We start from the raw sequence: 27,384 nt of genomic DNA on the forward strand, positions 1-27,384 counted from the left end.
CTCCATATACACCACACAGTCTCCTCAAAAAGCTTTGCAACCAGCAGTACCAGATACCTTTGGAACTGGGAGTGGGGTTAGAGAAGCAGTCTGACCTCCCAGATTGCTTCTCAAGTCCTTCCTAGCTGCAGCAGAATCTTGGGGTTTAATTCTTGGAGAGGGTGAGACAGAGCTGAGACAAAAATGCAGTTGACGGCCTGGGTGCTGAATCAAAAGAGGTCTAAGTGGGAATTCCCTGGATGTCCAGTGGTTAGGACTCAGCACTTTCACTGCCAAAGTCCTGGACCGGGAACAAAGATCCTGCAACCTGGGGGTTCCCAAATTGTCCATGTAAGCCTCTCTACAGGGAAGTTCATCCTCAATCAGCCCATTCTATGTGCTCAGAGCTCCCACTCAACTTTATAATCCTCACTCTGAAACATGTGCAAACTCCCAAGGATTACTAGATATCTGAAGAAAGCCTCTAATCTGGAAATAGAGAACAACATAAATTGAAAAAAAAACTTGGACGAAACAAAGACCACACATGTGGGGAGAGTTTTCAAGAATGGTAAGAAAGTAATTCATTCATGGGTTAAATAAGAATAGAATGCTATTAAAAAAAAAAATTCAAGAAATTATCAAAAATGACAATAAAAGGCCCTGGGAAATTCAAAGCATGAGTGCAGAAATGAAAAACAAAATCAACCGCTGGGAGACGTGCTGGTCCTGGACCTTTCTGCCCTCAGATCCCTTCCTCAGGCTGACCGCTGCAGGCCGCATTCTCCAGGTTCCCACAGTGGCCGAGGTTCAGTCAATGGGAAGCACTTGTAGATGAACGCAGGTCAGAAGGAAAGGAAAGCCCAGGGCATTTCTTCCCATCTCTGTTTGGTGGGCATGTTCACCACTGGCAGCATCTCCTCCTTGGCTCCAGGTCCCACTGAAGGCCTGTGTTTTGTCATACTTTCAGCCCCTGAGGTCCAGTAACATCAACTTTTCCCTTAGTCCCTCCAGCCTCAGGGTGGTAATGGTTTCCTGCTATTGACAGGTTGCCTCACTATCCCTTGTTTGGCTTCTCAGCTCTCCTATAACTTGTACAAACAATTTCCAGCATTAAATTATTTGTTTTAAATACCAAAGTGGTTTCTGTTTTTCATGCCTGGACTCTGACTGATAGAAAAGATAAAAATAAAATTTTCTTATAAAGTAACAAAAAGGTAAAGGAAGGAAATATGAAAGAAAAGGTAAAAGACTGACAGGAGTTCCCAAAGGAAGGAGCAGAGAACTAACAGAGGGGAAGAAATCATCAATGAAAGAACACCAAGAAAATTTCCCAGGCCAGAAGGACATGAACTTCCAGACTGACAGGACCTACCGAGTACCCAATACAATGCATGAAAACAGACCTGTACTAAGGCACATCATTGTGAATTTTCAATATATTGGGGGGAAATAATCAACGCTTAAAAGCTTCCCTAAAAGAGGGGAAAAAAGTGAACATAAAAGTCTTGCAAAGCAGAAAGAATTCAGACTTCTTCACAGCAACTGAAAATTAGAAGTAAATATAGTAATGCCTTCAATTTTATACCCATATTATCAATAAGTGTGAGCAAAGAATGAAGAGATTCTAGATTTATAAAAATGAAAACATTTTATACTCTTTTTACACCCATGGGAAGCTCATAAGGGATGAGCACCACCAAAATGAAGGAATAAATCATAAAATGAGGAATACGTAAATACAAAAAATGGAGAGCTGATCCAAGAGAAAAGATAAAGGAATCCCTAGATGATGGGAAAGAAAGATTCAGTACTGACTCTGCATTAAGAGTAGGAAGCAACCAGCTAAGACTGTATGGCTAAGTTAAGACTGGTTTTTACATTTTTAAATGGTTGAAAAACAAATCAAATAATATCTTGTGGCACATGAAAATTATATGAAATGTGAATTCCCAAGTTCATAAATGTATTTATTGCAATACAGCCCCTGTACCACATTCCAGCGGCGAGGGCCATTTCTGTGCTAGAACAGCAGAGGTGAAGAGTTTCAATAGGGAACATAAGGCCCACAAAGTCTAAAACAGCAGCTATCTCGCCCTAACTTACACTGCTGTGATCTATGATGATGACGGCAAGTGGCCTATACAGATTGATAAGACCGTAAAGAATATTTTTAACACAAATTTAACACTGAAAGCCAGGTGTCCCTATTTTAACTGACAAGAGCTTTCTGCTTCCCATAGACCACACTGTGGAAAAAAACACATAACTCTGCTCAAATAAAAGAAATTTTCCAGTTATTATCTATAAACTTGTTTTGCCTAGAACATCTCTGAGAAAATATATAAGCAGTTGGGAGCAATGATTATCTCTGAAAGGAAAATGGTTGGTGGCAGTAAAGAGGCTTAATTCTCTAAATGTTGCATTGTGTTCACTGTACTATCTTTCAAAAAAAAACAAAAATTCTTGCCCACCCTAAAATTTTAAGTGCACATATTCCTAAATTTTAGGAATTTATCCTACTGTTACATCCGTAAACCCACATATGTGTGAAATGATACACGTACAGGCAGGGTATGTTAGGTGGCAGCATTGCTTATAACAGCAAAAGATTAGTAAAAACCTTTGTCCCATGGAGGACAAGTAAAATTAATTAGGTATTTCCACGCAAAGGAAAATCACAGTCATAAAGAACAAAGAGCTAATTTATATACTGTTATGGAACCCTCTCCAAGATATACTGCTAAGTGAAAACGCCAAACTATAGGAAAAATGTGTAAATCCACTACCATTTTTATGGGAAAAGGGAAGAGCATTTTTTAATACATGGATGAAAAAGCTCTGTAAGATACAGATGTAATTGATAAAACTGGTTGACAACTGAGAAATAAACTTGATGGTATGTAGATTTTTCACCTATTTGTACCTTTTGTATTTTGAATCCTGTGAATATATTATCTTTTCAAAACAAACACAGAATAAAGAAAGTAAAAACAGAGAAATCTGGCAGCCTAACCAAGAGCTTTCAAGAGTTCAAAGGCTTAAATACTTCTGAGCAGAAATAGTGATACTGATTACAAAAGCAATGAAAAGAATATTAGGAGAGAGGTGGTCCCAGCAACATGATGTCAGCTAAAATAAGCTGCTAAGAAATTCCCTATGGCAAAAATGGCTTTTTATCTTAAAGGCAGGGAAAGTCAATAGTGAAAGTCACTCGGTCATGTCCAACTCTTGGAGACCCCATGTACCATATATAGTCCATGGAATTCTCTAGGCCAGAATACAGGAATGGGTAGCCTTTCCCTTCTCCAGGGGATCTTCCCAACCCAGGGATCGAACCCAGGCCTCCCGCATTGCAGGCGGATTCTTTACCAGCTGAGCCACAATGGAATCTTCCCAACCCAGGAATCGAACTGGGGTCTCCTGCATTGCAGGTAGATTCTTTACCGACTGAGCTCTGACGTAAATTTGATGTGTGTGGTATAATTCCTTTCATTTCTTCCAAATTACAATGCTTTCATCTACATACCATGCATACCTATATAGTGCTGAGACCCTGAGTATTCAAAAAGAGAAGGTGAATCAAGACGCAGAGTGGGAGAAGGTCTGAGGGCATCAGAGAAAACACCTCCTGTACATGCTATGCTCAACTGTGTCTTCGTTTCTATTGCCTGAGATGTGCCCTCAGAATCCAGGATCATATGCTACACATCCTTCAGAAACCAACTGAAATCCTATTTTATCTGTGAGTCAGTTCCTGCCTACTCTAGCTCACACTCAACTCTGTCTTTGAACAACTGTAACACCACTTGTTTTGGTCCATAATCTCTTACTGTTACTTAAATGTTTCAGCTTTCAAGGACATGAATCATGTTCTACAATCCTGTAGTTCTAAGCACTAAGGACATTTTTAGGAAGTTTGTCTTTCCACTTCCCGGTTTACTGACAGGTTAAGTTCTTGAGGGCAGGGGTCATTTCTTTTGTTCACTGCTATACCCTCAGTGCCTAGAACTGGGCCTGGCACACAACAGACACTCAATATTTGAATGAATGAATGAAAGGTACTACTTACAGGAGTAAAATCAATAGGGAAGTAACAAGATGTCACTTCAAACAACTCCTCCACAAAAGGTCCTAAAGGCAACAGAGAAAGAATGAGGACTTACAAGCCTTTCATCAAACAAGCCCCAACTAGCTAATCCAAAGCTACAAGGACGTACCCAGGCTGTAGTCTCTGGAGATGAGGTCATAGACAATGCGGAAGGCCACCAGAAGATTACGGGGATCCTTTTCCCCATCCATCACCTGGATGAAGCCAAAGGTGAAATCAGCTCCTAGGCCCTTCAGCTCTGGGGAGGAGAGAACAAGGTCACTACTGTCCCACAAGATAGAAAGTGGGGCTTTCTTCTGGCCTGTGTTTTCCCTCTCTCACTGCCTCCCTCTTCACGCCTCCCAGAGCCGACCATTTCTGTTTTCCTATTCCAAGAGAGTCCTCAGTGAAGAGAAGATGTGCAAAAATATATAATGGTTATGGAGGTAGGAATTTAACACCTCAGCTCAAACTCCACCGTTCCTTTACTTTACTGGGGAGTGAGTGACTCCCAGTTTCCCTTCATCTTCCTCTCAGAGTACTGGCTCTTTTATATGACCCTGGGCTAAAATCAGACCTGGTAAAGGGGGAAGAAAAGTTGTGTTCACTTTTCAGATTTCTGAAAGCCCTGCCTCTCACCTTCTTCCCGGGCTCGCATGAAGTTGGTGATGATACTGTAGACTGTGTGCCGGTCCACCTGGGGCAGGGACTTAGTAGGAGAGACAGAAGAAAGTGAAGGAAGCGCCCAAAGAATACCTCAGCTGACAAAACTACTTCCTGCTGCATCGTCTCTAACCGGGTAATTCTCTTTATACCAGAGTAAGATGAACCTCAGGGAAATGCAGAGAAAAGGTATGGCTATGGTCCAGCAGTCTAGCAGTGGAACCAATAACCCAAACCTATCTGCTACGTGCCTCACTTTCTTTAGGTGTGAGAGGACACAGGTCAGATGTACTTGCATACCTCCCTCTCGTTATACAGTAGCAAGGGACAGCAGGCACATATGGTCAAAGGCCTGTAAGAGTTCAGAACTCTTAGAAGGCAATTTTTTTTTTTGCCATGTAATTCTAGTTATGTCAAGGGCTGGAAGATAGAAAATACCGAAGTGACCGTTATCACTCACCTGTACGTGGACCTCCTGAAAGATGGCTTTAAGCACAGAGACTGCCAGCCCTGGGGGCAGGGTCACACACAGGCTCTGGGGGAGAAGAGAAGTGTGAACACAGAGGGAATTCTGGAAATTTTAGTTTAGCCTTCAAGCCTAAAACGGGCCTATCTAACTATAGTGGGAATTACAACATCCAGGCTGGGGAATAAATGCTGATGGTGAGAAACATGGTCCCTTTTCTCAAGCTGATTAGGTCTCTGCAGCTCCTTCCAGGTTGACTCTGAATTCCAGTCCCCAAAGGACACTTTTACTCTCCAGACTAAAAACAGAAGTGGAGCTGGCTGAGACTAGTTTAGCCCCATATCTAGGCATCTGCTTTGAAGTATGTGAAGTCTTACCCACTAAGGGGAAGGAGAGAATTCACTGGAAATAGATTCCTGTAAACACGGTATGTAATACAGAAAAGGAGAACTCACAAGTGCCCTCAAACCCTGAAGAACAGATGGGATCACAAGATGATGGTCCTTCAGCCGGTTCTCATAGAACAGGATCAGGTGGACCACTGAACAGACCAGAAATTCAGTTATTAGTTCCCACAGGCTGGAGAAGGGCTCGCTGGCATTGCTTCCTCCCAAAGTTTCTAAGGGCTGTTCCTGCTTGGGCTTCACTACAAATTGTCTCCTTCACCTAGGTATGTCCCAAGCCCTCCCATCTGGGGGGTTCCTTCCTTATCTGTCAAGAAAACAGGTGAGCATTTTGGGTTATCCCTTCGCACAGAGGTCACAATCAAACCCATTCTCAACCCGAGACCTGCTTTTCTACAGAACTTGGGTTGGCACGTTTTCTCACAGGCCCATATGGTAAATATTTCAGATGTCTAGGACACAGTATGTCACAGCTACTCAGCTGGGCCACTGTAACATAAAAGCCGCATAAACGGCAGGTACATAAATGGACATGGCTATATGCTAATAAAGTTTTATTTATAAAAACAGGCTGCAGTTTGCCTACCCCTGCGATGGAAGATAAATAAGTTGTGGGTTTTTTCCCTCAGGACTTCAAAGCATTTTGATATTTCATTACTTTTCTGCTCCATCTATGAAACACTACTTTGTCCATTTTACAGACAGGAGAAGACATACTGGGAAAAAAAAAAAACTGTCTAAGGCTACATTTGAAATCTATGTGTCTTGTGTCTCAATTCTTATCTTCTTTGCCACATATACTAGTGATGTGTGAAGACCCTGCGTTAGGAGTTTGAAGATACCTTATGTCCCTCCCTTCCTCCCGCCCGGTAAGCTGGCCTGACAGACACGGAAGGCTTTGGCTCAGCACGCCTACCAGTACCTTCCTTCTCCAGCAGCAAGGAGTGACACTGGAGGAGCACCTGTGACAAAAGCTGGATCCCACGGGCCCGAGTTCGGGGTTCTGGATTCTCTAGAGAAGACCTGGGGGAAAGTAAGATAGAAAGGCTGATATTACCCAGTTCAAACTTCGGAAGTAAATATTTTGAAATTAGTCACACTCACCCCCTGGGCATGGAAGCCGGCCCAGGAAGGTACTCTGGAGGCGCTTAGCATTACAAACAACAGTAAGGCCAATCCCCAGACTGGCCTGGAGGTGTCATCAGGGGCACATGTGACACCACAGCCAACAGAAGTGTCTGTCTCCAGGCACTGACTGGGTGTGGGTCTTACTCTCTCCTCAGTGATATAATTGTGACATTTCTCTGAAAGAGAGCTTAGCAGTTAACCACGGGGCTCAAGAGATGATTGGCAGCTTCTACCAAAACTTCCCTGGTGGCTCAGACGGTAAAGTGTCTGTCTACAATGCAGGAGACCGGGGTTCAATCCCTGGTTTGGGAAGATCCCCTGGAGAAGGAAATGGCAATCCACTCCAGTACTATTGCCTGGAAAATCCCATGGACAGAGGAGCCCGGTAGAGAGGAGTCCGTGGGGTCGCAAAGAGTCGGACACGACTGAGCAACTTCACTTTCACTTTCACCAAAACAGGAGAAGAATAAATATATCACTATTAAAGCAACCATTATAGTCTTTACAACTGGAAGTGTACTAAGTAAGATGGTCAGAATAAAGACTTTAACTATTTAGGATTGTTGATATGGGAGGACCCAGGCTGAAGCAACAACAAGGTGATTTATCTTCAAAACAAATCACAGAGGTTACATTTAAACATAGCACAAGGAATCTAAGCAAATGAAGGAGGCAGAAGACTTCTGAAGGACAGCTGGCCAGGGTACCTTAAGGAAACAAGGATAAGAGTACCTATGCTGAGCTCAGTCGTCCAATAGTGTCTGACTCTTTGCTACCCCACGGACTGTAGCCCTCTAGGCTCCTCTGTCCATGGAATTTTACAGCAAGAATACTGTTGCCATTTCCTCATTTCCTCCTCCAGGGGATCTTCCCAACCCACGGATCAGAACCCTCATCTCCTGCACTGCAGGTGGATTCTCTACCACCGAGCCACTGGGGAAGTCTCAAGAGTATCTATAGCTAGAGGAACTGGGGCAAAAAAGATCAGTCTTGACAGGATACCTGGGATAGGAACTTACAGAAAGGGCCCCACTCAGAAGCAGAAAACTGTGCATTTAAAAATGGACCAAGGCACATAGATGCTCACAGAAGCATTATTCAGAATAGTCAAAATGTGACAACAACTCAGATATCCCTCAACTGATGAATGGGTAAACAAATTGTGGTATATCCATATAACAGAATATGATTCAGCAAGCAATGAAGTACTGATACATGCTACAACAGGAATGAATCTTGAAAACATTATTCCAAATGAAAGAAGCCAATCATAAAGATTATATATTATTGTATGATTCCATTTATCTGAAATTTTCAGCATAGGTAAATCCACAGAAACAAAGTAGATTAGTGGTTACCAGGTGCAAGGAAGAGAAAGGAATGGGGAGTGACTGTTAATAGGCGTGGGGTTTCTTTTTGGGGTGATGAAAATGTCCTAAAATTGACTGTGGTTACTAACGGTTGCACAAATCTGTGAATACACACTTTATTATTTATTTTTTTAATACACACTTTAAAATGGTGAATTTATGATAGGTAAATTATATCTCAACAAAGCTGTTACTTTAAAAAAATGAACCAAGGCTACAACAACATATGGGAGAAATGCATAATAGTGACCTACTCTCCCATCTTCTCCCCAGTTTTCTGTTTCTCTGTTTCAGAAGACACGCTAGCTATGACACTTAACCACCTTTGCTACTAAGACTTTTCAACTTAAATGGTCTTCCAAGTACAAAATATGAGAAGAGCAGGCTTTATACTATAAGCACATGCCTTCTCTGGAGCTTGGAGTATCTGGTTTGAACAGTGGTCTTCCAGCTGTTGTCCCAAGCCTTTCCCTACAGTGGGGAATCCTGTGCCAGGTCAGCCTCCCAGGCGGGGCCCACAGCGGGTCTGAGTCAGATGCAGGCTGACTAGGATGCCATGGGGGAGGGTGGGGCTAGAGAAGCACCGCCCCCCCTCACCTAAAGACTGACTTTAGAGGCTCTAAAGGCGGACTCAAGAGCTACTGTGGCCCACAGGCTGTGTTCTCAACACCTCCTCAAAGGTCTCAATCAGTTGGCATGAAACTTTTTTCAAGAGAAACAGGCTTAGCCTGAGGTACTAATACGGAAGGGGGAGGGGGAACTAGGCTGCAGTGGAAGAAATCGAGGACAGAATAACTGTTTTCAGCATGTACTGCCAGGGCTGATGAGAGCTGTTCTAGAGCAGATCGCTTACCCAAGGGCTTCCACCACTTGTAACACTGTATAGCTTCCAGATTTCACATCTAGAGGAAAGTGAAAAAAGAAACATGAAACAACAACAATAACAACAAAAAAACTCCATCCTAGGGTTTAACGTCTCTATTGCCAATGTTTCTGCCTATCCTGGGTTTACACTTGGGGGTCCACTGTGCTTGCCAAGAGTTCCTCCACACTAGAGGCATTTCATAATACTTCAGACATGCAGCTCCAAGTATAAAAACTGAAAAGAAAGCAAATATATCATTTGTAGGTAACCTGATTGTTTACTTAGGAAAATTCAAGAGAAATACATGAAAAAATATTAGAAACAAAATAATTCATTAGGATGGCTGCTGCTGCTAAGTCACTTCAGTCGTGTCCGACTCTGTGCGACCCCATAGACAGCAGCCCACCAGGCTCCCCCGTTCCTGGGATTCTCCAGGCAAGAACACTGGAGTGGGTCGCCATTTCCTTCTCCAATGCATGAAAGTGAAGTCACTCAGTCGTGTCCGACTCTTAGCGACCCCATGGACTGCAGCCTACCAGGCTCCTTCATCCATGGGATTTTCCAGGCACGAGTACTGGAGTGGGGTGCCATTGCCTTCCCCAATTAGGGTGGCTAGGTACAAAATTAATATGAAATTAAGAACTCTCACATATATATGTACACTAGCCTGTAAAATTATATAAAGGAAAAAAGTAATAATAGCAACAAATAAAGTTTTTAAAAGAGAGAGAAAAATACCTCAATATAAACTTAACAGAAAAATGTGAATATCTGAATGGTGAAAACTTTAAAGCACAAGTGAGAAAGTTGACATGCAAAAAATAATACATAATCAGGCAAATTCTAAAAAAGAGTAATGAGGATGGAAAGGCAGTTCTTCTAGATAGTAAAAGATTTTTATAAATAAATTTTACAATAATTAAAATACTATATACTTCTGAATATACTTTATATTCTCCATAATAAAAGTATAAACAAAAAATAACAGTGTACTATGAGTTCATAGTCAAAGAAATCAATAGTACAAAAATGGAACAGAAAATCCAGAAAGAGACACAAATACATGAGAATATGATTTTAAAAATCATTATTTCAATTAAAGAAAAACAGACTATTCAATAAATGCTGTTGCAATGACTGGTTATTTGGAGAAAAAACAAAAACAAAAAAACCAATGGCTCTGAATTTTTCACCAAAGTAAATTTCAAATAGATTAAAGAAAAAAAAACAGGAGACCATTTCTAAGTATAATATAAAGTTATACTTTAACCATAAAAGAAAAGATTAGTTAAAATTAGCTACATTAAAAAAAAACACCTGGATTTTCTGCAAGGCAAGAAAAAAAATCATAAGACAAACTAGGAAAAAATATATGCAATTCTTGTAACAAAAGGCTATTTTACCAATATAAAAAGAGCTTATACAAATCAATGAGAAAAAGACCAACAACCAACTTAAAAATGGGCAAGACCAGAAGATGCTGAACTATTTTAACAACAGGAATGCAAACAGACTGGCAAAGATCACACATTTTGTATAACTCCTATGCTCAGTGATGGCAGGCAGAAATACAGCACTCAAACACTACAGGTGCCATGTTAGTTGGTTCAGCCTTTTTATAGAGGGCATTTTTTCTTGGCCCATCCACTTGGCATGAGGGATCTTAATGCCCTGACCAAGGTTTGAACCCGTGCCCCCTGCTTTGGAAGCACAGAGTCTTAACCACTGGACCACCAGAGAAGTCCCCAGGAAGAGCAATTTGAGAGTATCTTTTAAGTTACAAGTGTATCAATACATATGCTTTAACCCAGGGAATCTTCTCAAAATTTACCCTATGTACTTTTAAAAGTGCAAAATAATGCATGTACAAATTTTCTCAATTCAGAGTAGTTTATAATAGTAAATGACTGTAAATAACAAATGGCCATCAATGATAAGAAACCAGTTAAATTAGTTATAGTACACCCATACAATGGAATTCTCTGTAGCTAACTTAGGAAAAGAAATTGAAAAAAGGCTGAGGAACATATATATTTACACTAATAATGGAACAAGATTTAAAAGCAGAACACAGAGTGTCAGTTCAGTCAGGTCAGTTCAGTTCAGTCGATCAGTCGTGTCTGACTCTTTGCAACCCCATGAATCGCAGCACGTCAGGCCTCCCTGTCCATCACCATCTCCCGGAGTTCACTCAAACTCACGTCCATCAAGTCGGTGATGCCATCCAGCCATCTCAGCCTCTGTTGTCTCCTTTTCCTTCTGCCCCCAATCCCTCCCAGCATCAGAGTCTTTTCCAATGAGTCAACTCTTTCCATGAGGTGGCCAAAGTACTGGAGTTTCAGCTTTAGCATCATTCCTTCCAAAGAACACCCAGGGCTGATCTCCTTTAGAATGAACTGGTTGGATCTCCTTGCAGTCCAAGGGACTCTCAAGAGTCTTCTCCAACACCACAGCTCAAAAGCATCAATTCTTCGGCGCTCAGCTTTCTTTTAGTCCAACTCTCACATCCATATATGACTACTGGAAAAACCATAGCCTTGTCTAGATGGACCTTTGTTGGCAAAGTAATGTCTCTGCTTTTGAAAATGCTGTCTAGGTTGGTCATAACTTTCCTTCCAAGGAGTAAGCGTTTTTTAATTTTATGGCTGCAATCACCATCTGCAGTGATTTTGGAGCCCCCAAAAATAAAGTCTGAGACTGTTTCCACTGTTTCCCCATCTATTTCCCATGAAGTGATGGGACTAGATGCATAGAGTGTACATAAATAGTATTAATATATAGTATGTGCATAGCATTGTTTTTAAAGGGAGGGGGAATTATTTCTATTTGTATTTATTTATCTCTAGAAGATAAAAGGAGTTAGTAACACTGATTGTCTCCAGGGAAGGAGACTGATAGCTAGAGGAATGAGTGTGTGTGTGTTCAGTCACTAAGTCCTGTACAACTCTTTATGAGCCCATAGTCTACAGCACGCCAGGATTCCCTGTCCTTCACAATTCCCAGAGTTTGCTCAAATTCATGTCCATTGAGTCGCTGATGCTATCTAACCATCTCATCCTCTGCCACCCCCTTTTCCTTTTGCCTTCAATCTTTCCCAGCATCAGGGTCTTTTCCAGTGAATAAGCCCTTTGCATCAGGTGGCCAAAGTACTGGAGCTTCAGCTTCAGCATCAGTCCTTACAATGAATATTCAAGGTTGATTTCCTTTAGGATTGACTGATTTGATCTGCTTGCAATCCAATGGGGTTGAGAGGTAGACTTAAAAAAAGGTTTTACTTTGGAATAATTTTAGGTTTAAAGAAAAAAGGTTGTAAAGGTAGTACAGAGTTGCTAAATACTCCTTGCCCAGTTTCCCTGAATGTTAACATCTTACATAGTACATTTGTCAACACTAAGAGAGATGAGCATTTGTATATTACTTTTAACTAAACTCTAGACTTTATCAGACTTTACCAATTTTTCCACTAATATAATTTTTCTGTTTCAGGATCCAGTTAAGGATATCACACTGCAACTAGCCATAACGAATCCCTCAATCTTCCCTGTTTTTCATGACTTTGGTATTTTTAAAAAGTATCAATATTTTCATAAAATGTCTTTTGATGATTTTTTTTAAATGTTTTTCTCATGTTTATCCTGGGGTTATGGAGTTGGGGTAAGAATAATAGCATAGAGGTAAAGTACCTTTCTCATCACATCCTATCACAAGTACAATATATCAACACGACTCATCACTGGCGATTTTAACTCTGACCACTTGGTTACGTGGTGCCAGCGGGTCTCTGTACCACGCATACAGTTATTATTTTTCCTTTTCCCGGATTCTTTCCTTTGGAAGGGAGTCACCAAGTCCAGAGTCCACACTTAGTGACTTAGGACAAAGGGGAGATTCAGCTCCGTTTCCTAGAAGGAGGACTATTTATCTATGTTATTTGGAGTTATTCTAAGGAAGATTCATCTCTTCCCTTCATTTATTTAGTTATTTATATCAGCATAGGCTCATGCATATTTTATGCCTTGGGTTATAATCCAATACCAGGCTATTTTGTTGCTCAATTTTCTATCTTTAGCCATCAGGAGTTTTTTTACACTCGTTGGCACCAGCATCCCTTTGACATACCCTATCCTTTTATTTTTTTGAAGTGCTTTCTTACCTTTTGGCACTACAAGATACTAAAGGTTCATGTTTCAATTTCCCTGCCCCAACCCTTGAATCAGCCTTTGCCCCAAGAAGTCCTGGTTCCTTTTATTGGAGAATGGTATTAAACACCAACATTTGGAAGTAGCTCCACTCATTGCTATTGGGATATCACTGCTTCTAGGCCCTCCTCGGCAGAGAGCTGGGAAATATATGTACGTATTCTAACTTATGTGTATACACATATTATCATTATTTCTGTACCTATCCATATATATCAAACTAAATATAAGATTATACTAGAGTCTCCACTCTAATATAGTACCACAGGGTCCATTCTAGCCTTCCCCCTTGCTTATTTATAATTTGTTTCTTGGACAGTGAGGAACTTGGTTCCCATTATCTACCATTTTTTATTCTTTTCAACCCTAGTGTAGCTATAAATTACTTTTGGAATTGTCAACCTCTGTGAGAAACAAATTCATAAGTAGAATTTGAAACAAATGAAACAAATCTCATAAGTAGAGCACAGCATTTATGGGCAGTTTTGCCTTCAGCCTGAAACAGTTTCCAGACAAAATATTGTTTTTCAAACACTTAATCAGCTTGCCCTCCATGCCCCCTTTCAGTTCAGTTCAGTCCAGTCGCTCAGTTGTATCCGACTCTTTGCGACTCCATGAACCGCAGCACGTCAGGCCTCCCTGTCCATCACCAACTCCTGGAGTCTACCCAAACCCATGTCCATTGAGTCGGTGATGCCGTCCAACCATCTCATCCTCTGTCGTCCCCTTCTCCTCCTGCCCTTAATCTTTCCCAGCATCAGGGTCTTTTCAGATGAGTCAGCTCTTCACATCAGGTGGCCAAAGTATTGGAGTTTCAGCTTCAACATCAGTCCTTCCAATGAACATCCAGGACTGATCTCCTTTAGGATGGCCTGGTTGGATCTCCTTGCAGTCCAAGGGACTCTCAACAGTCTTCTCCAACACCACAGTTCACAAGAATCAATTCTTCAGTGCTCAGATTTCTTTATAGTCCAACTCTCATATCCACACATGACTACTACATAGACTTGACTAGATGGACCTTTGTTGACAAAGTAATATCTCTGCTTTTTAATATGTTGTCTAGGTTGGTCATAACTTTCCTTCCAAGGAGTAAGCGTCTTTTAATTTCATGGCTGCAATCACCATCTGCAGTGATTTTGGAGCCCAAAAATATAAAGTCAGCCACTGTTTCCCCATCTATTTGCCATGAAGAGATGGGACTGGATACCATGATCTTAGTTTTCTGAATGTTGAGCTTTAAGCCAACTTTTTCACTCTCCTCTTTCACTTTCATTAAAAGGCTCCCTTTAGTGAAGATATATCATACACGAGTAATATAGTAATACAGACTAGTTCCAAATTGGGAAAGGAGTACGTCAAGGCTGTATAGTCACCCTGCTTATTTAACTTACATGTGGAGTACATCATGAGAAATGCTGGACTGGATGAAGCACAAGCTGGAATCAAGATTTCGGGGAGAAATACCAATAACCTCAGATATGCAGATGACACCACTCTTATGGCAGAAAGAGATGAAGAACTAAAGAGCCTCTTCATGAAAGTGAAAGAGGAGAGTGAAAAACTTGGCTTAAAGCTCAACATTCAGAAAATTAAGATCATGGCATCTGGTCCTATCACTTCATGGCAAATAGATGGGGAAACAGTGGAAACAGTGGCTGACTTTATTTTTTTGGGCTCCAAAATCACTGCAGATGGTGACTGCAGCCATGAAATTAAAAGACACTTGCTCCTTGGAAGAAAAATTATGACCAACCTAGATAGCATATTAAAAAGCAGAGACATTACTTTGCCAACAAAGGTCCGTCTAATCAAAGCTGGGGCTTTTCCAGTAGTCATGTATGGATGTGAGAGCTGGACTGTAAAGAAAGCTGAGCACCGAAAAATTGATGCTTTTGAACTGTGGTGCTGGAGAAGACTCTTGAGAGTCCCTTGGGCTGCAAGGAGATCCAACCAGGCCATCCTAAAGGAGATCAGTCCTGGATGTTCATTGGAAGGACTGATGTTGAAGCTGAAACTCCAGTACTTTGGCCACCTGATGCAAAGAACTGACTTATTTGAAAAGATCCTGATGCTAGGAAAGATTGAAGGTGGGAGGAAAAGGGGGTGATAGAAGATGAGACAGTTGGATGGCATCACAGACTCAATGGACATGAGTTTGAGTAAACTCTGGGAGTTGGTGATGGGCAGGAAAGCCTGGCGTGCTGCAGTCCATTGGGTCACAGAGTCAGACATGACTGAGCAACTGAATTGAACTGAGTAATATAGTTAATTCATCTGCCACAATCTGCATGGCATCCTGGGATGAAAGGAAGACTTCTCACTGTGGGTCTTTTTGCACCTTTTGAATGTTGTACCATGTGAGTAATTTTTGAAAATGCAATTTTAACAGCACAATGGTAATTCACTTAGATCTAACAGAATTATCACAGGAGAAATTTTCAAAGGAGCAACTAAGAGTGAAAGGTTAGCAATCTTCTAAGCGTTTGATTAACATCGAGGAGTTTTAGCTCAATAAGGTGTGGCAATCAGGGAATTACTTCCACAGTCTGTTCTGGGTCCTCAACCCACCTACCTTTAAACACAAGACCTAATTAGTCAGCTCTCACCAAGACCAGACTTTGGCTAAGTGAAGAAGAGGCTTGAGAAAACGAAACTCCAGTTCCCCTTAAGTCTGTGGTCTCTGAACAATAGCTGTGAGCTGAGTTGGGCAGAGGCGTAATCTGGTACTAGAGTAAGAAGCCCAATCTGACTGAGGAAGGGAGTGCTCTAGTTGGGATTCACAGCTCGTGACTGGCACCAATTTAGACATCAGGCACTCTTAGCCTTACTCGTGCCAGGATGTGGAAGGCCCAGCTGCTGCCCCTGCTCCTGAGAAAGAGCCAAGGGAACAAATCTGCAAGCAGTGGGGTGGGGGAAGGGGCAGCAGCCAGACTAACAGGGCAAACTAAGGCACTGAGAATTAGGTTCTACACCCCTCCCTGTAACGGCAATACTTAAGAGACAGGCCCATCCCCGGCTTACAAATTACTGTACCACTTGGGAGGGTGGAAAAGGGTACTTCTCTGGAATCTCCTGGACAGAACCCAGGAAACTCTGCTGAAAAACCCATCTAAAAGCAAATTTCAGTAGCAGCCACAAGGGTGTTAGCATACAGGAAGCCACAGGGGACTGATAGCTGTTACTAGCAAAGAATATCATGGAACTGAAGCACTCTTTTTCAGCAATACCATCAGAGCCCCTGTGGATGCTCAGCTAGAGTCTCTCTTTGGAAATACCTCAAATGCCATAGGACAAAGACAATTTTTTCATTAAAAAAATATTGAGGTAAACTTTATATACAGTGAAATGTATAATTTGATTAGTTTTAACAAAAGTATACCTAGAGTAACCAACACCCAAACTAAGACACAGAATATTACCATCACCAGAGTTCCCCTGATGCTCCCTATAGTCAATCTCACTCCTATAGCCTGCCTCAAATTTTATAAATGAAAAAGACTTCTTCAGCATTCAGTATACATTATTACAAAACTGGCTGCTTTATATCAATAATTACAAAGAAACATCCATTTGCATGTGATCTCTTGAATCCCAGTATATGGGCAAATTCTCCTAGCACAGCCTTCAGTCTTCATCCTTTCACAAAGATTTCATGTTGAATCAATGCAGCACCAACATAAAAGAGAAGTACAAAAGTCATACAAAATTAGGGAAAAAAATGGGGACTTCCCTGGCGGTCCAGTGGTTGAGACCCTGAGTCGCCATGACAGGGGGTACGGGTTTGATCCCCGGTCTGAGAACCTAAGATCCCACATGCCATGTGGTACAGCCCAAAGGAAAAAAAAAATAAGGAAAAAAATGAAGAGACAGTAAAGCTGTTGCAACAGTAAATAATAGTAAGAAAAATGCAAGTAAGGTGGCAAAAAACTAGAATCAGTATTTTGAGGATATTTTCAAAAAGCTGACTAAAACTAACATTTTAGTCTAGTTTTGTTGAGCCTATGTTAGAAATGTCTTTCAAAGTTTCATCTTTTTTTCCTTTTCATCCCTATGACCAGACTATCAGGGACAGCTGTCAAAATAGCCTTCCACTTTTAGTGGAATGAAAATGTTCTGGAATTTTTAGGGAGTGGTGATAATAGTGGAACATTGTGGATATACTAAGCCACTTCTTTCTTAAAACGGTTACTGTGAATTTTATCTCTTATCTCATTTTTATCTCACTTTTTACAGTGAATTTTATCTCACTATCTCACTTTTAAAAAGCCTTCTGATCCATTCCTAATCTATCTAAAATTTACAATTAATTATCTGCTCACCAATCTCCATTTGCTCCTCACTGCCTGAGACCTGACTCCTTGGCTTGATGTCATTCATGATTTAGCCCTCACTCTCCTCCAGCCTCACCTTTCATCATAGCTCCTATCATTCAGTCACAAGAGTTCTCAACACGAGAAGCTCTTCCATATCCTCAAGCCTGGAGACATGCTCCCTTGGTTTGGAATACCTCTTTCTTGCCCTTGTCAGTCTGAGGAACTTCAACTCTTCAAGATCCAGCTCAAATTGCAACTCTTCCTATGAAGGCTTCCTTGATTTCCAAAACAAAATTACTCCCTTTTACATGTTCCTTTAACCATTCTTTAATAGATTATCATTTATGTTTGTTTTCATTTATTCATTCAATATTTATTGAACTCTATTATAAATTAATTAACATGTTAGGATTGGAGAAAGAAATATAGATAGGGGGCTTTTAAGGAACCCAGTTTTGGGGGGGCAGAAAGACATTTAAAACAATTAAAAAACAACTAGCTCAGCGTTACTATAGTGATACACACAGACTGGGGTAACATAGGAAAGGAGTAAACTTCTTAAGTGTATACTGGAGTAGGAGCCATTCCCTTCTCCAGGGGATCTTCCCAACCCAGAGATCGAACCCAGGTCTTTTGCGTTGCTGGCAGATTCTCTGTCGTCTGAGCCACCAGGGAAGCCCATGTGGGACCACCTATTGCTAACTTTATTTATTTTTAAACATTTTTAAAAATGTAATTCTATTTATTTGGCTGTGCTATGTCTTCACTGCTGCATGAGCTTTTCTCCAGTTGCAGAGAGCGGGCGGCTACTCTCCTGTTGCACTGCACGAGCTTCTCATTTCGGTGGCCTGTCCTGTTGTGGGTTTCCCTGGTGGCTCAGACGGTAAGCAGGAGACCCAGGTTCATACCTGGGTCGGGAAGATCCCCTGAAGAAGCAAATGGCAACCCACTGCAGTATTCTCACCTAGAGAATCCCATGGACAGAAGAGCCTGGCAGGCTACAGTCCACGGGGTTGCAAAGAGCTGGATACAACAGCGACTAACACCCTTGTTGTGGAACACAGGGTCTAGAGCACGCAGGATTCAGTAGTTGTGGCCCCTGGGCTCTGGAGGACAGGCTCAACAGCTGTGGTGCATGGGCTTAGTTGCTCCATGGCATGTGGGGTCTTCCAAGACCAGGGATGGAACCCCCCATCACTAACTTTAAGTGATTAGTTCTTCCAAATGAAAAACATCTGAATACCTGGAAGTTAATTATGCACTTGAACTCCAGGAATGAAAGAAGCCAATAAGTTAATTTTCCTAACGGCAGTCTCACAGGCATAAGGAAAAATAAATGTAAGTTTCTCTCCCTATTTAGGTAGATCTAAGTTTTTCCAATGTGTTCAAGATTTGTTCTCTAAAAATGAACCTACTAGCACCTGCTAACTACCTACTCTTCCCTTAACGGGGCACCAGTTCATGTGGGGCACTGAGGACTCGTCAAAGGAGTATTTACATGAGCACTGACATAGAATGCACAATCACACTTCTGTCCGATGGAGTCGCAGCCTCTTGAGTAGCAGCCGAGGGGGCATGAGGGAGGATGGAAGGAACAGGAGAGAGAAATCCCAGTCGGTACTCAGTTCCAATCAAGTTCTCAAAATTCCCTTTCTGCTGAGGATACCACACTTTTCTCAGAACTATATTTACTTTTAACAGCCTTCTGATTTCAAGAATAGTGGTCTCCTCATGGAATCACAAATGTGGGAAAATACAATGAAGACTGAAATGAAGGCAAATCCAAATAAGAGGAAAAAATTTTATATCCATCACCTGTAAGGCCAACGTGATCAAAAATCTCCTTTCCCAATTTTTGGACATAGTACTTTTCTTTTGCTCATCCTCAGGCTCAAATTCTTGAGGTCATCTTAAGAGTCCTCTCTCACCCTGTAACTAGTTAGGCCTCAAATTCCATAAATTCTTCCTTCAACATCTCTTATTCATCTCTTATACTACCTACTTATGCTAGTCTCCAGGGGACTCTACAGTAGGGTATGATATGGAGACGTGTACAGAAGTAGCTACTAAAGTCAAGTAAAAAGTATGAGTGGTTGAGAAATAAGTTCCACAAAGATTCTGAAGCGTGATATGATGTCTGCCTAGAGGATCAGGAGACACCTGGGGGCAGACACTGAGCACTCAGACTGGGCCTTTAATCCCAGGTCTAAGGAAATGGCAACCCACTCCAGTGTTCTTGCCTGGAGAATCCCAGGGACAGGGGAGCCTAGTGGGCTGCAGTCTACGGGGTCGCAAAGACTCGGACATGACTGAAGCGACTTAGCAGCAGCAGCAGCAGTGGAGGGATCTGGGAAGGAAAGAACTTAGGGGAACAGCAAATCAAGGTGGCTGCCTGGAACTAAAGATCCAGGAGCGGAGTGGCAGCCACCGAATGCCTGGCTGAGAAGTCTTTAACCCATAGGCTGCCAAGTCACTTCTCTTCCATCATTTGCACCCTCTGCATCTGACACCTACTTTCATCAGGAACTCAAATGCAAAGCAAAGTTGGTGGTAACTACCTTTGTGATCACAGAGTGTTCCTTCTGCAGTTACAATTTGTAGGAGACGCTGCTGCTGTGAGTGGCTGAATAGAAAGTTGGTCCCTTTCAGCAATCACAAAGCTTGACTTAGGCTGGAGGATTAGAAAGCATATCTTATTCTGCTGCTGCTAAGTCGCTTCAGTCATCTCCGACTCTGTGCAACCCCACAGACAGCCCACCAGGCTCCCCCGTCCCTGGGATTCTCCAGGCAAGAACACTGGAGTGGGTTGCCATTTCTTTCCCTAATGCATGAAACTGAAAACTCAAAGTGAAGTTGCTCAGTCGTGTCCAACTCTTAGCGACCCCATGGACTGCAGCCTACCAGGCTCCTCCGTCCATGGGATTTTCCAGGCAAGAGTACTGGAGTGGGATCTTATTCTGGGGATGCTTCAAAACTCTGTCACCCTTCAACAACTCTAACTAAAGCTGTGATATAAGATTAAGAATACCAACTTAATCCTTCTCAAATTCACCTTCACTATATGACTCTCTTACTCAAGGATGTACTCTGACTCCAATTACCTACAATAGGTCATTCAAATCCCTCTGCTTAGAATCCAAGGTTAGGCATCATTCAACCCCACCAAACCTTTTCAACCTTATCTATTATAACCCCTCGGTTAGTTATCTGTTATTACTAACCTCCTTTCCTAATCAGGAGGGTTAAATTGACAACAGGGCTAGTATTACAGACTTAGCTGAGCTGAGTTACATTTAAACTAGACAATAGTTTAGGCCACTTTTTTTTCAGGCATAAAAAACACAAATTTTACAAAAATATTTTAAGAACTTGGCAGTCCTTATTCATGCTGGCTTCTCAAATGTGTTCTGAATTTGAAAACCCTAAATTACTTTGTTCATAATGTATAAATGGGAAAGGAAAGCGTTACAAATAACACTTTTTATAGTAATGTTCTTTATCTTGGTAGCTGGTAGGTGTATGCTTTTGTATACACCTACAAAAGCATGATTTTTTGTATACACCTACAAAATGTATGATTTTGATTTTTCAAAATCAATGAATGTATGCTTGAGAGTTGTACACTTCACTGAACACAAACTTCATACCAAAATAAACTAAACAAACCCTAGTTAATGACATGCATATCAAAGCAGTTGGAGGGAGGTGTACTCATAGCTGCAATTTAAATGATGGACAGATACATGATAAAGCAAATGATATTAAAATGTTAATGGTAGAATCTAGGCAGTAGGTGTGTGTCTTTGAAGAAATTATTAAGACTCTGCTGGATGTTTGAAAATTTTAATAATAAAATATTGGGGAAAATGACACTGATAACACAGTGCAGTTGTTAATTACAAGCACTGAGAACACACTACAGTGCACAAAGCTGTAAGAAGTTGAGCTCAGTGGAATGACTGCAGCAGGCATTCATTTGCTCCTTGACGTTTCCATGTCACCCCGCAAATACCTCTTGCAGTCCTTTTCATGGTCCACTGTACTGTCCGCATGATCGCCTCTCCCACTCATTGTAAGTCCCTGGCAGTCACAGATCTAGTGTAATTTGTATTTATACATAACTTTGCATCATGTTTGAAAAATGTGTTAGGTAACTGTGGAAGCATTGAATGAAAGTGGGATATCACTAAGGATCAATGGTTTATGCTTCTGACAAATTCACTTCATTCATTTTTCACACATCCTGAAAGTGATTATGTTCAGTTTTCAAGAGAAATGTATCCTTTACTTCTCCCTAAAACATGCAAAATTTCCAAAAATAAAAGTCATCTGTACTGACAAGATTACTTTGTATTCTATTACTTAAATGTCAGGTCTGAAGGCCTTCTAACATTCAATAACTCTTAGGTTTTTTTTTTTTTCCCTAAGAGAGTAAAGTCTCAGAATTCCAAGGAAATCTGTAATTTGTTTTATTCAACTCTTAGATAAGCTGCCAGAACTAAGAGATTCCTAAATTGATCAAAAGTAGGAAACAGGAGTTCTGGGGAAAAGATAAAAACAAGCACCACTTGCACCACATTAAAAAGTCACAAAGCAAATTAATCAAGAACTTTAACAAGAAACGGAGGGTAAGCCTTAAGAAGGATACGCAGAACATCTCAAACTCCCCCCAGACAGGTTTCTCTCCTCCTCTCTGCAACTACAGCCAGTCAGAGATCGGGCCGCCCGACCACTCCCAACATGCCAAGCGACTCGAGCTCATGCCGCTGAAGATGCTTCTTACGTCAACTTCATAGAAACAACGTGCTTTCGCGGCACGAGCCCCTGGTTCTAAACTGGAGGACCTGGGTCCGAATACCAGCTCCTCCACCGGCCTCATCTGAAAGTCTCATGGCCTCGTTGGGCAGCAATTTACTCATCTCTGAAACCCTAATGATTCTCCTAACCCCGGCCGGCGCACAGAGTGGCAATAAACCGAGACGAGGGGCGTTTTAAGGAAGACTGCAAGCGACTCGCAATTTGTTTGGCTCTCAAGCATGCGTTGCTCACAACCGGCCCCGGACCAATCTTTCAAAGTCACCGCTGTCCCTTACTCCCTTCCCTCCAGGCGCCTCTGCTGAGGCCGCTCCCTCCTGGATGTCCCAAAGCGGAAGCCGTGCGGCGCCGTCTGCCTTACCTGCAGCCACTTGGTCAGCGGGGCCCTCCTGCTGACCCATGACGAAGTCTTGCACGAGGCCCCACAGGGTACCCAGAGGCGCCACCGCCTCCAGAGCCGCGGCGGCGGCCATGACGCGAACTGGAGACCGTGGGAGGGGAAGTGGGCGGTGGCACGGACCAGGTCTCTCAGCGCACGCGCCTCCCCGAGCCAATCGCCTGGCGAAGGCTGAGGGGCGGGACGCTCCCTGGATCACGTGTCTGCCGGCTCCAGGCCAAGCAGTTCCCGGGAGGGATGGGGACGGTCCCTCCCAAGGGGCGGGGCCTGGAGTCGGGGCGGTGGCTCAGGGAAAGGAAGGCTGCTGCCGGGCACGCAGCCGGGGGCCATTGAGGGCGAATAATTCCCGGCCCAGCTCCCCGGGAGACGGGCGGCGGGGCGGGCACCTGGCTGGGTGGGGCCGAGGGGGCGGTCCGCACCCTGGGGGAAACCAATGAGAAAACCAGGCCCTACCCGAGGGGGCGGTGCCGTCGGTCACATGCGCACCTGGGGCGGGCGGCGGCGGCGGCGCGGGCACCGCGAGCAGGCGGCAGGCAGCGGGGCTGGGCTGGGGCGGGGTTAGGCAGGTGAGTGACAGGCTGCGGGGGGCCGGCCCCATTTGGGAGCCCCGAGCTAGCCGGGAGTAGCTGCCGCGGTGCCCGCCCCCTCTCTCCGCCCCTCCAGCGGAGCTGGTCTTCGGCAGGGCACCGTCGCGGGCCCCCCTGGCCCGGCCACCTGGGACTGTGCTGGGGAGTCGGCCACCTCCCTCTCTCCCCTCGTCCGCAAAGTTTGTGACGAAGCCGGTGCCGGGGTAGAGCGCGCCCCGGGGGAGATTGGTGAGCGCCCGATGCTGGGCAGCAGGAGCCGTTGACCCGGGACGCCGCCGTCCGGGGCAGGAGCGCGGAGCAGATCAGCCCGCCGCCTCCGGTGCATGGGGCCCGGCTGAAGAGCCAGCATGGGCAACTGCGTGGGGAGACAGCGCCGGGAGAGGCCGACCGCCCCAGGACACCCCCGCAAGCGAGCAGGTAAGACGTGGAAGGGAGCAGGGTCGTCGGCGCCGGGCTAGTTTTCCTCCTTCTTGAGGGAGAACTGGGCTTCCCGAGCGACCTCCCGCAGCTCCTGGCGCCTGGGTTTCCCCGATGGCTGCTCCCGAGCCAGGCGGGACACCCCCCCCCCCCCACCTTCCCAGCCCCCGTGGCCGGGGAAGCCGAGTTGGGGCAACCGCGAGCCCTGACCCGGCTGCGAGCCTAACTCGCTCCAACTGGGAAGCTCCGGGTGGGGGTGGGGGCAGGGGCAGGAAATGTTTGCAGACCGCTGAGGGGCAGACGGAGGGAAGGAGGGCCTGCGGGGCGCTGCTGGCCTGGCCGCGGGGCCGGGGTAGGAAGCCCGCACGTCGGGGCGCGGCGCGGGCGGCCAGGCTGTCCTCAGAACTCTGAGCGAGCTAGACGAGCACAGTCGCTCCTTCCAAAGACTGTGTCATTATCAGGCTGCAGATCATGTCTGCTGGAATCCGACTTGCAAAAGCAGCGCAGGACTCTGGGAAAGAAATCTTTTTCCCGCAGGGCTTTTTAGAGCCTCCGGGCCGTCTGGGAGTCTAGGAAAGGTGGGGTGCGGGGTGGGAATCGCGCTTGTGTTGTTGGGATCCTTCCCAGCCTTGGGGATGGGATCTGCTCGCTGGTGATCCGCGAGGGCCGGCAGCGCCTTCTCACTTTCTGGGTACACTCCTCCTATCCTGGCGCTCCGCCTGGGTATGAGGTCTGGCGGTCATTTCTCCGGGTCTTGTACTCACTTCACTTCCTTCTAAGAGAGTGTTGCAAGGACCTTCTGAGAATGATAAAATCACACACTTTAGAACTCAAGGAGACCTTCGAAACTTGTCTAGACTCCAGATAGACCTACCTCCTCTTGTCTAGATCCAGAGAATTTGAGCAACTTGTCCTCAGCCACACAGCTAGTTAGTAGTACAGCTGGGATTAGAACGCAGTCTCCTTTTCAGTCTCCTACTCAGTTGCCACATATCCCTTTATGTAAGAGGAGCCACAGGCAGAGTTATTAATGAAGTAGAAACTCTAGTTGGTGTTTCCTGTCTCCTTTGACACCACAGGTTTGTGTTGCTTGAGTTTCGGAAACTGGGAATGAAAATGAGGGGAAACAAGGGGAAAGCAGGGAAGGATGTCTGTGTGTTGGACAGGATGACTTGTGCAAGAAGCAACATGTTTTTTTATAGGGAGGACGACATAAAATTTAGCATTGAAATCCACTTGTCTGAGGGCAACACAAGCCATTCTTCTGACGTGGAAAGAGGGTTCTCAAATCCAAGGGCTTTCTTTCATTCATTTATTCAACAAATACTTATTATTTATGCGTTCAGTGTATGTAATTGATTAGTAGGTTTTTTGTTTGTTTGTTTGTTTTACTGTTGACAACTCTCTCCCCTTTGAAACTACCCTCCTGGCAAAAACTTTTCCTTCCTTAGCATTTTGGTTTTTCTCTGATCACTCAGGCCCACCAACACCTCCTAGTGTGGGACACCGTGGTTCTGTTTGTTTTTTAAAATTTATTTATGTATTTATTTAGTTTTGGCTGTGCTGGGTTTTCCTGGTTGCAGGGAGCAGGGGGCTACTCTTTTGTGATGTGGGGGCTTCCCGTTGCAGGGGATTCTCTTGTTGCGGAGCACAGGCTCTAGGGCTCAGGAGCTCCAGTCGTTGCAGCTCATGGGCTCTAGAGCGCAGGCTCTGTAATTGTGGTGCACCAGCTTAGTCGCTCTGAGGTATGTGGAATCTTCCCAGACCAGGGATGGAACCCATGTCCCCTGCATTGGTAGGCAGATTCTTATCCACTGCGCCACCTGGGAAATCCCCATGGTTCAGTTTTACATTCTTTTTTTTTTTTTCTCTCATCTCCCTCCCAGAGAAATCTTAGACCCACAACTCTTTGTCCATTGGAAAGACACCTACACTCTATCTTCAGCTGTTACCTCTCCAACCGCAGACTCATGTACTGGACACTGATGTAACTAACTTCAGAGTCTAAATGCTTCTAAACCAGCTCTGTGTCTCCCCGCCTTCAACTAGCTTCCCTATACGCTTCCATTCTTCCAGCTGTGTAACTTTATACTTTGAGGAACCCTCTCTGCTAACTTTCTTTGCCTCCATGACCTGGAGGAGTCATTCTCTGGAACCTGCTAGTTCTTCATTCAGCAGGTCTTACAGACCCGCTCCTTGTTACCTCGAAGCCAGCTCATGTCCCAGGCTGAAGTTAGTTTCCCAACAGAGACAAGTACATCTTCAGTCATTCATCCAATGCCTACACACGCTGGTATCCCAGAAGACATCTGTTAATTCACCTATTCCAAACCCTGTTCAGAAATCTTTCTGCACCTCCCACTCCTGCAAGAACTTTAACTTCCAAGGCTGTTCATGTTCAGGTCTGGTCCAGTCCTTCCTTTTGTGACACAATTTCTTTCTCTTTCTTGACATTAAGGTCACCTGTGTTTGCTCATGCCCTTTCCCCTTTCTTATCAAGAGCCTTTCTTCTCTTCAAGGTCCACCTCCAATCCCTTATCTTTCTAGAAGCACCTTGCCTGACAAATCCCCCAGCTCCCCCAGCAGATAGAATTGCTGTTTCTGAGACGCCTTATGCCACTTACGTAACAGTGAACCACTCCATATTATTAGACAGTTCTTTGATGTTATAGTCTTCTATCAGCAACAGCACTATAAGCCTTCAGGACCTTGTGTGTGTGTGTGTGTTTGCCTCTCTCACTCACTCATATTGTCATACACACACACACTAGGCACTTAGCACAGTGACTTGTACAGAGGAAGCACTCAATTTTTGTTGATTTTAAAAAGCTTACACAGGAATTCCCTGGTGATCCGGTGGTTAGGACTCAGCACGTTCACTGCTGTGACCCAGGTTCAATCCCTGGGAACTAAGATCCCATGAGCCTCACAGTGCAGTCCCCCAAAATTAGATATAAATATATATCTATATAAATATATATCTATATATATTTATAGATATCTATATAAATATCTATATAAATATAAAATATAAATATAAATAAATATAAAAAAATAAAAATTTCACCTTAACATTTTACTGAGGTATATATCTGCATTAAAAAAGAAAATCTGCTAGTGTATCTTTATTTCACTTTTGTGAAATATTTCACTTTTGTGGGTCCTGCTATAAACAGCTTTATTCATGAAGTCCAAAGCCAAGCAGAACCCTGGAGGATGACAAATTTGGTACAAGCGAAGGAACCATTCTTAACTTCACAGCGTGTACCTGGTGTTTCCTATGACACCTGTAGTTTCCCTGTTGACTGCTGCTGCTGCTAAGTCGCTTTAGGCACGTCCGACTCTGTGCGACCCCATAGACGGCAGCCCACCAGGCTCCCCCGTCCCTGGGAGTTTCCAGGCAAGAACACTGGAGTGGGTTGCCATTTCCTTCTTCAATGCATGAAAGTGAAAGTGAAGTCACTCAGTCGTGTCGGACTCCTAGCGACCCCATGGACTGCAGCCCACCAGGCCCCTCCGTCTATGGGATTTTCCAGGCAAGAGTACTGGAGTGGGGTGCCATTGCCTTCTCTGTCCCTGTTGACTAGGACATAATTTTATGTTACAAGACTAATGCCTAAAACTCCCACTGTAACTCTTACCCTTCCTTTGTCACTGAAGAAGCCCTCAACAGAATGCTGAAACCCTA

The 27,384-nt window shown here is 43.8% G+C and overlaps 2 protein-coding genes across 6 annotated transcripts in view; one reads left to right on the forward strand and one right to left on the reverse strand.

Moving 5' to 3' along the window:
* Positions 1-22,901, reverse strand: part of MMS19 (MMS19 homolog, cytosolic iron-sulfur assembly component) — a 35,643-nt gene extending 12,742 nt beyond the window's left edge. For 2 of the 5 annotated variants that reach the window (XM_055560808.1, XM_055560806.1), the window contains exons 1-8: positions 22,657-22,899; positions 8,954-9,002; positions 6,525-6,625; positions 5,654-5,739; positions 5,193-5,267; positions 4,709-4,778; positions 4,200-4,328; positions 4,052-4,113 (exon numbers count right to left, since the gene is read on the reverse strand). In XM_055560808.1, the coding sequence (XP_055416783.1) occupies positions 4,052-4,113; positions 4,200-4,328; positions 4,709-4,778; positions 5,193-5,267; positions 5,654-5,739; positions 6,525-6,625; positions 8,954-9,002; positions 22,657-22,768 (684 nt within the window). In that variant the 5' untranslated portion in view covers positions 22,769-22,899. Of the gene's footprint in view, positions 1-4,051; positions 4,114-4,199; positions 4,329-4,708; positions 4,779-5,192; positions 5,268-5,653; positions 5,740-6,518; positions 6,626-8,953; positions 9,003-22,656 lie in introns of those variants that run through there. The other 3 variants (XM_055560804.1, XM_055560805.1, XM_055560809.1) reach the window with 3 other exon arrangements.
* Positions 22,902-23,221: 320 nt separating this feature from the next.
* Positions 23,222-27,384, forward strand: part of UBTD1 (ubiquitin domain containing 1) — a 51,172-nt gene continuing 47,009 nt past the window's right edge. The window contains exon 1 of the mRNA XM_055560025.1: positions 23,222-23,696. Within this exon, the coding sequence (XP_055416000.1) occupies positions 23,627-23,696 (70 nt within the window). The 5' untranslated portion in view covers positions 23,222-23,626. The remainder of the gene's footprint in view (positions 23,697-27,384) is intronic.

This window comes from Bubalus kerabau, chromosome 22 (genome assembly GCF_029407905.1).
Source record: "Bubalus kerabau isolate K-KA32 ecotype Philippines breed swamp buffalo chromosome 22, PCC_UOA_SB_1v2, whole genome shotgun sequence".
NCBI classification, from domain to species: Eukaryota; Metazoa; Chordata; class Mammalia; order Artiodactyla; family Bovidae; genus Bubalus; species Bubalus kerabau.